This window comes from Tauraco erythrolophus, chromosome W (genome assembly GCF_009769465.1).
Source record: "Tauraco erythrolophus isolate bTauEry1 chromosome W, bTauEry1.pri, whole genome shotgun sequence".
Lineage (NCBI taxonomy): Eukaryota > Metazoa > Chordata > Aves > Musophagiformes > Musophagidae > Tauraco > Tauraco erythrolophus.
Genome location: NC_141497.1, coordinates 15,600,916 through 15,614,239, shown reverse-complemented (window position 1 = coordinate 15,614,239; position 13,324 = coordinate 15,600,916). Strand labels below are relative to the sequence as shown.

Below are 13,324 nucleotides of genomic sequence, written 5' to 3'. Positions count from 1 at the left end.
TTGGGCATCGGAGCATGAAGGCCTAGTGAATCTTAATATCACCTTTAGCCTTGAGCTCTTGGAAAAAGCTGGGGGATAAGTTACTTTGTGAAGCTGTGTTTGAGCAAAAGGACCGGACTGACCTGCTGTGTACATGGGGGGCCCTAGGCAATATAATTCAAAAGGGGCTGGCAGAAGGAGAGGAAACAGACTATGTATCTGTGGGTGAAGGTTTCGAAGGAGATGAACTGTCTGAGGGAGGACTGACCCCAGACAGTGTGGACAGTGAATCTGATATATCTTCACTGTTTACGGAGATTAAGAAAGTTGCAGGGACTCTGCCCCACCCTGCAGGAGGTGTTGAAGCGTCCCCTGCCTTTTGCCCCAGCAGCCCCCTCTTCCTTCTCGGGATTTGACATGCCTACAGCTCTGCCACTTGACCAAATGACCCCATCCCCGGCAACTTCGTATCCCGCAATATATCTGGCACACAGAAATGGCGGAGCCTAAGGCAAGGTACTCTACGATTAAACAAGGGGTCAAGGAACCTTTTCTACAGTTTGTGGAAAGGTTGCAAGGGGCAATAGAAAAACAGGTATTTGACAGCAGACTACGGGGCCTTGTTAACAAAACAGCTGGCAAAGGATAATGCCAACCCTGATCACCGGAGAATTACTGAAACATTGCTAAGGGACCCCTCTCTAGAAGAAATGGCTATTGCATGTGCTAAAATCGGGTCCGTAGAACATGGGATGACCACGCTGGCTACTGCCCTAGCTACCTCGCGTATTAAGAAACAGAGATGTTATACTTGTGGGAAAATAGGTCATCTCGCTAAAAACTGCAGGTCAAAGGTTTACACTAATGGCCGGTCAAATCGGGGAAATAAAAAAAGCAAAACAAAGAGGTGCGCATCCTACAGTCCAGAAAAACCCTTTGCGGGAATGTTGTGGCAGCCACAGGCCAATCCAGTAATAAATCAACAGGAAAAGCAGCCAGAACAGCCGGGGTGGATGTATCCGTTACCACCAGACCAATGGATATATCCACCACTGTTGTGGTATAATGAGAAATAAGACTTCCCTTTAGTTCTGGTCTCAAAGGTATTCGACAAGTGGCGATGGAAAACGGAGTCAGAATGATAGAACCCCTAAGGCGATTAGTTTTTTTCAAAAAAAAAAAAAGGGGGAATTGTTGGAGAAGTCTTCTGGCTGCTGTATGGGTTGAATAGAAAGCACCTGTGGTTGGTTAAAACAGGTGCTGAGAGTCATGTTGGGAAGCTGGAAGCCGTGTGACCTGTGGGTGGTTAAAGGTGGGGCACTCCCTCCTGGGAGTGGGGTATTTCCCTCCAGGAAGTTGGAGAGGTAGGAGCTCTTAGAGAGCAGTGCTCTGAAGCTCTCTGGTGGAAGAGCCTTTCAACTGAGATACATCGTGATTGGAATAGCCTTCTGATTGTGATATACGAGGTGATCGCAATGACCCTTGAGTTGCAACTTGCTGTGAGAAGATACCTTCAGTTTGTGACAGTTTGCGACACGCCTGCTGCCCCAAGCGTGGACTTGTCTCCATTCATTCCTTTCCTTTAAGCTACTTCCTTCAGACTGGTGAGAGGAGGATACAGAATCCCTTTCATCTTGGTTTGTTTTTTTGGCTCTTCCTGTTACTGTCTCAGGTTGGGCAGAGCATGACACTGCCAGTCTCTCTCTGTCTCTGACTCCCTGATTCTCCTTAACCTTTCTACTTCCTCTTGCAGCTCTGCCACCATGCTGAGCAGATCGTCCGCCTGGTCACACCTCAGACAGTTGTTCTCACCACTGCCTTCCCTTACCAGGGAAAGGCTCTGGCACTCCCTGCAGCCTGAGACCTGGACAGCTGTGTCTTTCTGTGGGAGCTCTGTCTGTGCTGCCACATCCCTCCTGCCAAGTGCAGAGGTCTTTGCCTTCTGCTCTGAGTTGTCACCACAGCTGAGCTCCTTGTGAGAGGGTGACAGCCACCACCTAAACTCACCTCTTGAGCTGGCAGTCTGACTGTGCCCTTCCTGCGCGCATCCTTCCTCATTAACTTCTGCACAAACTGCTCTGCTGTGCTCGGACTGACGCACCACACTTTGTTTGCCCGCTCTGTTCGCTGCGCTCCTATTTGCTCGCTCTCCCTGGGCTGTAGGGGTGGGAGAGATCACCATTGCTCTGGCAATGCCCAGGCCACGTCAGTGTCTCCTGCGAGAGATGCTGACTCCTGGGGGGGGGGGGGGGGGGGGGGGGGGGGGGGGGGGGGGGGGGTCTCTTCGCTCCCCTGGCATTTCCTTGCTTCAGGAAAAGCCCCTGTGTGCCAAGATCTGCTGCTCCGCAGTGGGTCGGGCTGGCTTCCAAGCAGCTCCCTTCAGTAACTGACTTGTGTACTGTTAGATGTGTAGATAATGCAGCCTATTTTTATAGATTGTCATTCACTTTTACCATCATAAAGTAGTCTTCATGAATCTTCTGATGGAGTCCGATTTCTCATCTTAAACTGACAAAACAGTGAAACTGCCTATATACATCAAGTAGGAGGAATTGTTTCAAGCAGTGGTGGGAGCTACACCAGAGTGGTTCAGGTCTTTTCCTTCCACTTTTATGCTAAGAAGCTGAAAATAAAATGAAACATAATTGTGAGTATAACTCACAACTGAATTAAATTTGGATGGAATGCAAGCGATCTTTTAAGCAATCAAGGGCCTAAGATGAGAAGAAGGTGGAGTCCAGGCATGTAAGTCCAATAACAAGAACGTTTTCTCTGTGTGTTTCTGCTGTAAGAATGTTTTTTTTAATACATTGAAGTTAATGGGTTCTGCTGTAATTAAAATGACAAAATCAGTTTTTCTTAAGAAAAAAAAAATAAAAAATTACTAAACAAAAGGGAGTTATGGAAATGTCTTTTTCAAAAATAATAGTATCTGTATTTAAAAGGTGCTTTATTTCTGGTAGTTATATCAGGATATTGCAGTCTTTAGGAAAAAAATACTGTAACTTCTCATTTCTTTTGGTTTTGGGCATAACCATGCTGCAATTCCACTTTGCCACTGAGTATGTTTGCTTCAAGTGAGATTTCATTTTTCTTTTTTCTTCTGAAAAATAGGGATACTACCTCCTTGATATGCATGGAATTGGTTTTAAATTATCTTTTAATAGTGCTATGGAGATGTAAAACTATGTAGAGATTCTTAAATATTATTGAAAAGCAGTGCGGGAAGTGTACTAAAAATTTCACAATAATCACTCAATCTCCATTTCATATCATTGTTCCAGATAGTGATATTTTGTCCAGTTCACTTTATTTATTTAAAAATAAAAACAACTATTCTAGGCTTTTAATCATAATGCACAGTTATAGATCAGTATAGGACAAGAATATTAGTTTCAGTTCAAATAATTAAGCTTTTGAAGCCATCTTTTTTTATTTCCATTGTTCATGTTTACTCATTCTTAGTAAATAGCCGCATATTAATGTTCTACCTGTAAATTTAAGAGAAGCAGATTAGTCTCAGCATGTGCCTGAAAGATTGCCAGAGCTCTGGTAGCAGTCATCTTGCTCAATCTGACTGTCTGATCTTTTGACGCTTCATGTTGTAAGGCAGGGGACTTCTGTACGAGTGAGTGGGGCCAGCTTTTATAATTCGAAACTTTTGTGGGAAAAGTCCTATCTCAGAGGTGTATATTTAAAGTGTCTCTGCCTTAAATTTAAGAGTTCTGAACTAATTTTAGTGGAAGTCTTTAAAATCTCATTACTTTAATGTGGTTTACTGAAAAACATCATGTAAGTGCAGGTCAGTAATGAGCTCTCACAGAGAAGTAGTATTTTTCTTAATTTGACAGATACGTCAGTTTTATTGAAGAACTAGTAAAACACTTAAAAACTTATCAGTCATAAAAAGATAACTGTAAGACTTCTGTATTATTTTGAATTAAAGACTTGGGTTCTTTTCAAGCAGTGGAACACAACACCCCACCTCACCCCTTGCTAAGAAGGAAGTCATCACCTACATGATATATCTGCATCCTCAGAAACTTTAAAATGGTACAGCCTTTTTAATGGGAGTGGGAGAGAGATAGTAAAAGCCATTAAAGTGTATGCATAGATAGCTGTTCCAGGTCTGTTTGTAGAACAAAGTATTAATCAAATATGGGATTTTGAAATGTTTAGGCATTAGCTTAGTATGTTGAATTAATCTAATTATTTACTTACTGTCTTTTTCTAATATAGCCAGCAGCCAGCTTCGGGTGTAGCCTATTCCCATCCAACTACAGTTGCTAGCTACACTGTCCACCAGGCACCAGTTGCCGCGCACACCGTTACTGCAGCCTATGCTCCAGCAGCAGCTACAGTTGCAGTAGCCAGGCCAGCTCCAGTAGCTGTTGCAGCTGCTGCAACAGCTGCTGCTTATGGAGGCTATCCTACAGCACACACAGCCACAGATTATGGTTATACACAGAGGCAACAAGAAGCTCCACCACCACCGCCTCCTGTCACTACGCAGAATTACCAGGTGTGTTTAAAAAAAAATAACTTGTGTGATTTTTAAATGATACATTAAAAGGAGGAGACCTGTTTGGGTAAGAGGATGTGATTATATTTTTTTTCTTCCATGAATCACAGTTTGAATGTAACTCAAATTACTTAGTAGCTAAAACTGATAGAATGTGAAGTGACTGCAGTCTCATATGGTGTGTATAGAGGATTATCAGCATATTACTGCAGGAGCTAAGATTTAGACATTCACACAATAAGCAATGAATTGTCATTTATCTCCAAATGATTTTGTGAACTACTGCTGAAATATTTGTCTTGGCTAGCCTAAATGTTCAAGTAGCATGTGGTAAACTGGGTCATGGAACTGATTTAGATGAAAAAACTGTTCCAATAAAAATTTTCAGTGAGAGAGAGAAATAGTTTCCTTGTCAGATTCCTGGATGCCACAGGAGCTATAGTACCAAATGTAAGAAGATAGAAGATTACCCTAGGAGAGGAACTACCCTTTGGGTAGGTTTTGGGTACCCTTTGTGAGACCACTGCCTAACCTTGTGTGGCTACAGGCTTCTACAAAAGGGAACTGTTGTCTGTTTTCATCTTGCTGTGACCATTGCTGACACTTCCTTATGTTGAATCTAGCAGTTGTCAGCATTTGGGTGGGTCAGTTCAGGATAAGGATCCCACAGAAAACTAACCAACCAGAAAAGGAGTAGCAGCTTTCCACGAGATTGACAGACTTCTGTAGAATTTCCTTGGTTCTGCACAGTTGTGATACCAATGCAAGAGACAGAGGTGGGATCATGTAGGGCTGTGGAGAGAGATGTGATTGTACCTCAGGCATTCTTATGCTGTCTTAAATGTCATATGAAACAACATCCTGTCAGTGACTTGTATTCCTCTGCAGTTCAGGAATAAACAAACTTAGCAGTACAAATCAGAGTGCTGCATCAGTTTTGCAGTTGGAAGATTTCAGTCTGTACAGGTTATCTTGGGACCTACCCAACATAAGTGTTTATTCCTGTTCAGTTTTTAAGAAAGTGAGAAGTTGCAGGTTTTCCTGTCTATCTAGATTCACACAATGCAAGCATATATGCACATCAGTAACCCTAGCCCATTGGTTTCAGACAACTTAGATGCAGAAAAATGAGGGGTTTTACATGACCAGGTAGTTTCCCATTGGAAATGTGAGCTTTATTTGATTTTTTTTTTTTTGCTACATTAACAAAATATTTCTAGGCTGGTGTGTTTATACACAAGAGTTATCAAACTCTTATGGTGTGGCTCATACTTAAAACGTGCATTTACTATGAGACAGAGAACATTGAAATAGTAATGATTCTTTAACTTTTTACTCCTGAACTTATCAAGGCATTATCTAGATTCTAATTAGTATTTTTGTTTGTTTAAAAGGACTATACTGTTACTGTATGTTATAAATTCCTTTGTACTGCTTTTATAATTTGTTACATGTGGTAATGAATCAAAATGTAGGCATCTTTCCAGTAGCATGTTTACTCATAATTACGAGGTCATTAAACTAGTCAGTTGTTAGATGCATTCAGATGGAAGAGAGTCCCCTAAACTAAAGAAAAATAATTGTTTTACACAGATTGGATGGAAAAGAGATTTTGTTATATTTCTTTGAAATAAAAAGAAATTTTATACATTAATACATTTCAACTAATGTAGTTCATACCTTGCTACCCCTCAGTTGATCAACTCTTTACGCTTTACCATAAATATGGTAAGGATGGGAGAATATATGTACATGCATATAGCGTCTTCCAAGCCCTCCCCTTCTAAGCTTAATAATCATCTGAGTTCTGGAGGTGTCAAATGGGCTACTTGCCTTGCCCTTATAAACTAGATATGGTTCCCCAATGGAGTAGTTGATACTTTTAAAGCCACCTTTACTTTTTGATGTATCACTTTCATACTCTAAAAAATATAACCATGAAAAGTATTGTTGATGATGGGATTTTTAAAGCCAGTAAAGGGTCATGTTTGTGAACTTGTGAATTGATTGTGGTTTGTGGAGATCTGTGGTGGTTTTTCCTTCATGTTTTACAGGAATCATGTAAATTACATGTGATCTGATACAGTCATTATGAAAAACTAGTGAGAATAGTTGCTTTTCAGTAACAAAAATAATTTGTAAGGGAAAGTGATTTATTAGCATGAGGTTAATTCCTATATTAAGTCTGAAAAAAGACCATCAGAGTTGTCTTCAGGCCTGAAGTATCTGTAAACATAAATTTAATTTCTTTAATGCATATATTAGTATATACTGTGTCTGTAAATGTTTTTTAAAATCTACTTTAGTAGAGTAGAATAAAATTCTTTGACTCTGCTAATGATTTTTATTGCTCCAGATATACTTAAGGAGAAATTTGCTGGTTTTTCTTTTTTGAATTTTTAGGATTCCTATTCTTATGTTCGATCTACTGCCCCAACTGTAGCTTATGACAGCAAACAATACTATCAACAACCAACAGCAACTGCTGTGGCTGCTGCTGCCCAGCCTCAACCTTCAGTAGCTGAATCATACTACCAGACAGGTGGGTGACATGATTCATCCTCCTGTCATTATACACAGTCTGTGTACTATTTTAATACCCTAAAAATATGCCTTTGAATATTTCACATTATCCAGATTTCTTTGTGTTTTTTGTGGTTTTTTTTTTGTTTTGGTGTTGGGTGGGGGTTTTTTGTTTGTTTTTAGTTTTGACATGTAATCCCTGTCAACATGTAGAAAAATTTGTTGCACCTAGAACTTGAATGTTATTGTGACATTGCCATAAATAACTATCTTTGAGGTTTGGATTGTTATTAAATACACTCAAAACGTACTCCTAGGCAAACTTTTTTGCTGAAGTAGGTTCAAAAAGTCAGGGGTGGGTTCAGATGATAACTTGGTTAGAAATACTTCTTTTTTAATTCTTTAATTATTGGTATCATGAATGCTACAAAGCATAAATCCGATTTACTTTTTTACTTGAATTAGGAATAATAGGAAAGCTTAGATGTACTTTAGTGTACTCTAAAACCATTGAATAGCAGCACAGTTAAAAAGGCATAAATGAATCGGAGGCTTACTAGTCTGAGCTGTGACATGATTAAACAGTTGTGTGATATATGGTAGGTGAGACATAACCATTATGGTGGAAAAAAACAACAACAAAAAAACCCAACAAAACTAAAACAAAACCCACTTGTTATATGTTTATTCCCCAGCATATCATTAAGTATCATTTAATATGGTTTCCATTTCATTCAACTAAAATGTATCAATGTTTGTACACTTCTATTTTCTATCCTAATTAGCTCCAAAAGCAGGATATAGCCAAGGGGCAACTCAGTACACCCAAGCCCAGCAAACACGACAAGTGACAGCTATAAAACCTGCAACCCCAAGTCCAGCAACAACTACGTTTTCTATATATCCGGTATCTTCTGCTGTGCAGCCAGTAGCAGCTGCAGCTACTGTTGTTCCATCTTATACTCAAAGTGCAACGTACAGTACAACAGCGGTTACTTACTCTGGTAAGAATTTTGCGTGTTATGTTGCTGGGATCTTTGCAATTGTTACAGGAGAAGATTTAAATGCTCAAAATTTTAGCAGTTTGTGTTCAATTACATGATAGTCTCCTGAGAAGTATCAACCAGTTAAATCATAATAATAGCAAAATATTTTGATGTATCAAGAGGTTTGATGTTGGTACGTGCCTATTTTGTTACATGTGAGACAAAGCAAGGACAGGTAGCATGGGAAGAATACAGAGAAATTGTCCAAGCAACCAGAGATCAGGTTAGGAAAGCTAAAGCTCTGATAGAGTTAAATCTGGCCAGGGACATCAAGGGCAACAAGAAAAACTTCTATAGCTATGTCAGTGATAAAAAGAGATCTAGGGAAAATGTAGGCCCTTTCCGGAAGGAAACGGGAGACCTGGCCACCCAGGATATGGAGAAGACTGAGGTACTCAATGACTTCTTTGCCTCAGTCTTCACTGGCAAGAGCTCCAGCTGCACAGCCCAAGACACAGAAGGCCAAGGCAGGGACTGTGAGAATGAAGAACCACCCACTGTAGGAGAAGATCAGGTTGGAGACCATCTAAGGAACCTGAAGGTGGACAAGTCCATCGGAACTGATGAGATGCATCCACGGGTCCTGAGGGAACTGGCAGATGAAGTGGCTAAGCCATTATCCATCATATTTCAGAAGTAGTGACAGTCTGGTGAAGCTCCCAATGACTGGAAAAGGGGAAACATAGCCCTCATTTTTAAAAAGGGGAAAAAAAGAAGACCCAGGGAACTACAGGCCAGTCAGCCTCACCTCTGTGCCTGGCAAGATCATGGAGCAGATTCTCTTGGCGACTATGCTAAGGCACGTGGAAAACAAGGAGGTGATTGGTGACAGCCAACATGGCTTCACTAAGGGCAAATCCTGCCTGACTAATTTGGTGGCCTTCTATGATGAGGTTACAGCATTGATGGATAGGGGAAGAGCAACTGACATCGTCTGCCTGGACTTGTCCAAAGTATTTGATACTGTCCTGCATGACATCCTTGTCTCCCAATTGGAGGAACATGGATTTGATGGATGGACCACTCGGTGGATAAGGAATTGGCTGGATGGTTGCACTCAAAGAGCTGTGGTCAACGGTTCAATGTCCACGTGGAGATCAGTGACAAGTGGTGTTCTTCAGGGGTCAGTACTGGGGCCAGTTCTATTTAACATCTTTGTTGGAGACATGGACAGTGGGATTGAGTGCACCCTCGGCAATTTTGCAGGTGATGCCAAGTTGTGTGGTGTTGTGGACACACTGGAGGGAAGGGATGCCATCCAGAGGGACCTTGACAGGCTGGAGAGGTGGGCCTGTGAGAACCTCATGAAGTTCAACAAGGCCAAGTGCAAGGTCCTGCACCTGGGTCGGGGCAATCCCAAGCATAAGTACAGGCTGGGCAGAGAATGGATCGAGAGCAGCCCTGAGGAAAAGGACTTGGGAGTGCTGGTGGATGAGAAGCTCAACATGAGCCAGCAATGTGTGCTGGCAGCCCAGAAAGCCAACCGTATCCTGGGCTGCATCAAAAGAAGTGTGGCCAGCAGGTTGAGGGAGGTGATTCTGCCCCTCTACTCAGCTCTCGTGAGACTTCACCTAGAATACTGCGTTCAGCTCTGGAGTCCGCAACACAAGAAGGACATGGAGCTGCTGGAGTGACTCCAGAGGAGGGCCGCAAAGATGATCTGAGGGCTGGAGCCCCTCTCCTATGAAGACAAGCTGAGAGAGTTGGGGCTGTTCAGCCTGGAGAAGAGAAGGCTCTGGGGAAACCTTCTAGCAGCCTTCCAGTACTTAAAGGGGGCCTACAGGAAAGCTGGTGTGGGACTTTTTACAAGGGCATGTAGTGACAGGACAAGGGGCAATGGCTTTAAACTGAAAGAGAGTAGATGTTGATTAGATCCAATGAAGAAATTTTTTAAAATGAGGATGGTGATACACTGGACCAGGTTGCCCAGAGGAGTTGTGGCTGCCCCATCCCTGGAAGTGTTCAAGGCCAGGTTGGATGAGGCTTTGAGCAACCTGATCTAGTGGAGGGTGTCCCTGCCCATGGCAGGGGGGTTGGAACTAGATGATCTTTGAGGTCCCTTCCAACCCAAACCATTCTATGATTCCATGTTGGCATCGCTGCCTGTGTTATGTTTTGTGATTTATTGTAAGGTTTGGAGAGAAAAGATGGGGGATAGAAAAAAAATAAGGAAACATATCCACACAAATGTAACCCGGGGAAATTGGGAGCATACTGCCATCAAACAGCAGTTACAGGGAGGAGCAGTCTAATAGAAATCTTGTAAGTTTGGGTTGTCTTGACCTAAAATGGGAGGAGAATGGATGCTAAAAAAACAGACTTTCCTTCGAATGTTAGAAACCCAAAATGTAGTTAAAGATGAAAAGATGTTATCTTTATGGGCAGATGGTAATCAACTGGCATATTATGGCTTATTGTTTTGTTTTGTCTTCTGTTATAAAGGGTTTTTAAGACTTCCTTGAAACAGAGCTTGGTCAGAGGATTTAAAATAGTTGAACCAGTAGATGTAGAAAGTTTATGGGAAAACGGGCTCTTTTGTATCAGTTTCCTTGATTTATTCAACTTTGATACTAGAAATCAAGGAGTGTGTAGACAGGGTGTGCTGCAGAGGTTTTAGTGGGCAAGCAGCTTCTCTGCACTAAAATGATTCTATTTGGTGTAATAGAATGTAATAGCACTAGCAATTCTGTCTTTTATCTTCGTGGGTTTTTTCCTTCCTCTACATAATATCTGTTCTTTTCATTTTGGAACTTGAATAGTAAATCTGATTCTGGAAGACTGCTTACTTCAAGTGGCCTTTGATAAATCTTTTATTAGAATTCTTGTTACATCATACTTGGTCTTACCAGATGTACCAGGAAATTTCACATATTCTTTAGGGATGTGTCATGGTTTAGCTCAGCTGGCAGCTAAGCTACCACGAGGAGAAAAATATAATAAAAGGACTGAGGGTTGAGACAAGAACAGGGAGTGAGCACCCACCAATCATGGTCCTGGGCAAAACAGACTCAGATTGGGGACAAATCATTTCAATTTATTAACAGCTACTTGAGAGGATAACAAGGAACAAAGCCAGATCTTAAAAACACCTTCCCCCCACCCCTCCCTTCTTCCCGGTTTTACTTCCTCCCCCAGCAGCACAGGGGGACAGGGAATGGGGGGTTGCAGGTCAGTTGTTTCTGCCACTCCTTTTCTTAAAGGAGGACAACTCCTTACACCCTTTTCCCCCTGCTCCAATGGATCCCCTTCTCACGAGACAGTCCAGACTTCTCCAACACATGAGTCTTTCCCACAGGATGCAATCCTTACCCATCAGATTGTTCCAGTGTGGGCTTCTTCCCCACAGAGTCACAGCTTCTTAGGGAGCTGCCACCCACTCCAGTGTGGGGTTCTCCACAGACTTCAGATGCCTGTCAGCTTCCAGCAGCTCATGGACACCATTCTCTACAACCTCCTTCAGGCACAGGCATCTCTGCTCCGGTGTGGGGTTCTTCAAGGGCTGTGAGTGGATCTCTGCTCCACTGTTAATCTCCATGGGTGGCAGGGGGGCCGTCTGTCATCTCACCACGGGTTGCAGGGGAATCTCAGCTCCAGCACACCTCCTCCTGTTCCATCTTTGCTGTCCTTGGTGTCTGTGTGGCCATTTCTCTCAGGTCTCAGTCCTCTCTCCACTGCAGCCATGGCAGGCCTGATGAACCTTGATGGTCCCGGCAGGATTAACTCCACCCAGTGGTCACCCCCGGGGAGTGGGGCACTTCGGAGCTCTCCAAGCTGCACTGCTGTGGCCATCTCCTGTTGGATAGCAGTGGCTCAGTGCAGGCAGCTGCCCACCTCCCCCCTCTCTTCAGTGTAGGTCCAGCCTTGGTTTGGGCTTCTTTGTCCTCTTCTTAAATAAGGCATTCGCAGAGGTGCTGATTGGCTCGGCCCTGGCCAGAGGGCGTGGGGAGTCCAACATGGCCAGAGGCCCCTTGGAGTGATTTTGGAGCCGGGGAAGCTTTTCAGAGCTTCTTACAGGGGCCATTTTTGCAGCCCCTTCCGTGCTACCAGAACCCCATCACATAAACCCATCACATGATGCTTTGATATATCTAACATAACTGCGTGTCTGCAAAGATTGGTCTAAAATCAAATATATTCCTGATGCAAGTGATATGCTATATATTTGTGTACTGTGAAACATCAAGAAAATTTTAGACTGCCTAACAAGATCTCAATAAATCATTTATATCCTGCCCTGTGTGTCCCATCTCCCTGCTCAACTCTATTATGCAACATGCTTGGAATTAGTGTATTATGTAATTGATACATGATGTACAGTGATGTAACATTTATTTTATTTTAATCTTTGAGGTACTTCTTATTCTGGCTATGAAGCTGCAGTGTATTCAGCTGCATCGTCCTTTTACCAGCAGCAGCAACAGAAACAGGCAGTGGCAGCAGCTGCTGCTGCAACAGCTGCTTGGACGGGGACCACCTTTACCAAAAAGGCAACATTCCAAAATAAGCAACTGAAACCAAAGCAACCTCCCAAACTGCCCCAGATCCACTACTGTGATGTTTGTAAGATCAGCTGTGCTGGACCACAGGTACCTGTATTATGTAATATTCTGCTATAGTCATAATTTTTTCAACTAAAAAAATGACCCCTTTAAGAATATTTCTTAATTTTTAAAGACCTGATTCTATACTTTTATTAAAGGAGTAATTAAATGAAAATGCGTGCTATTATAGATAGATGCATCCCCTTAGCTTGTACAGAGAAGCTTCACCTGTGCTTTGGACTCCGGAAATATTCTAAACTTTGAATTTTATTTGCTTTTTTAGCATAGAAAACTTTTTAGAAAATACTTTTTTTCAAAACTTTGTGAATGGTAAACCTGAAAATTTATTCTTCATTGTATTCCAGCATCCCAGTTTCACAGTGGGTACAAGTGTATAAAAAGTAGATATCAATTCATGCAGAGTGTTTGTGTGTATGTATGTTTGGCAAAACAGTTCTTACTCTCTAGGTAAATTTGTCAGTTTCCCATCCTGTCTGCTCTATAGATTGCCAGTGTTGGTATGGGAACAAATATCAACTTCTGCATTTCATTTTCAGCACAGCTTTATTTACATGCTGTTGTCTTTTGAATTTATTTTTTTAATTCTCTGGATACATTTAATAACTGTGGTCTTGCAGTTTGAGGAAAACTCAAAATCAAGAATAATTCAATGCAATGCAGGAAGCTGCAACTGAGACACGCTTTTCTGACCT

General features: G+C 42.1%; 1 protein-coding gene across 1 annotated transcript in view; it reads left to right on the top strand.

Moving 5' to 3' along the window:
- The first annotated feature begins 475 nt into the window (after positions 1 to 475).
- The window catches only part of LOC104379741 (zinc finger RNA-binding protein-like), a 42,981-nt gene continuing 30,132 nt past the window's right edge, over positions 476 to 13,324 (top strand). The window contains exons 1-5 of the mRNA XM_086630108.1: positions 476 to 495; positions 4,219 to 4,501; positions 6,905 to 7,043; positions 7,810 to 8,028; positions 12,421 to 12,656. Coding sequence (XP_086486234.1) covers positions 476 to 495; positions 4,219 to 4,501; positions 6,905 to 7,043; positions 7,810 to 8,028; positions 12,421 to 12,656 — 897 coding nt within the window. The remainder of the gene's footprint in view (positions 496 to 4,218; positions 4,502 to 6,904; positions 7,044 to 7,809; positions 8,029 to 12,420; positions 12,657 to 13,324) is intronic.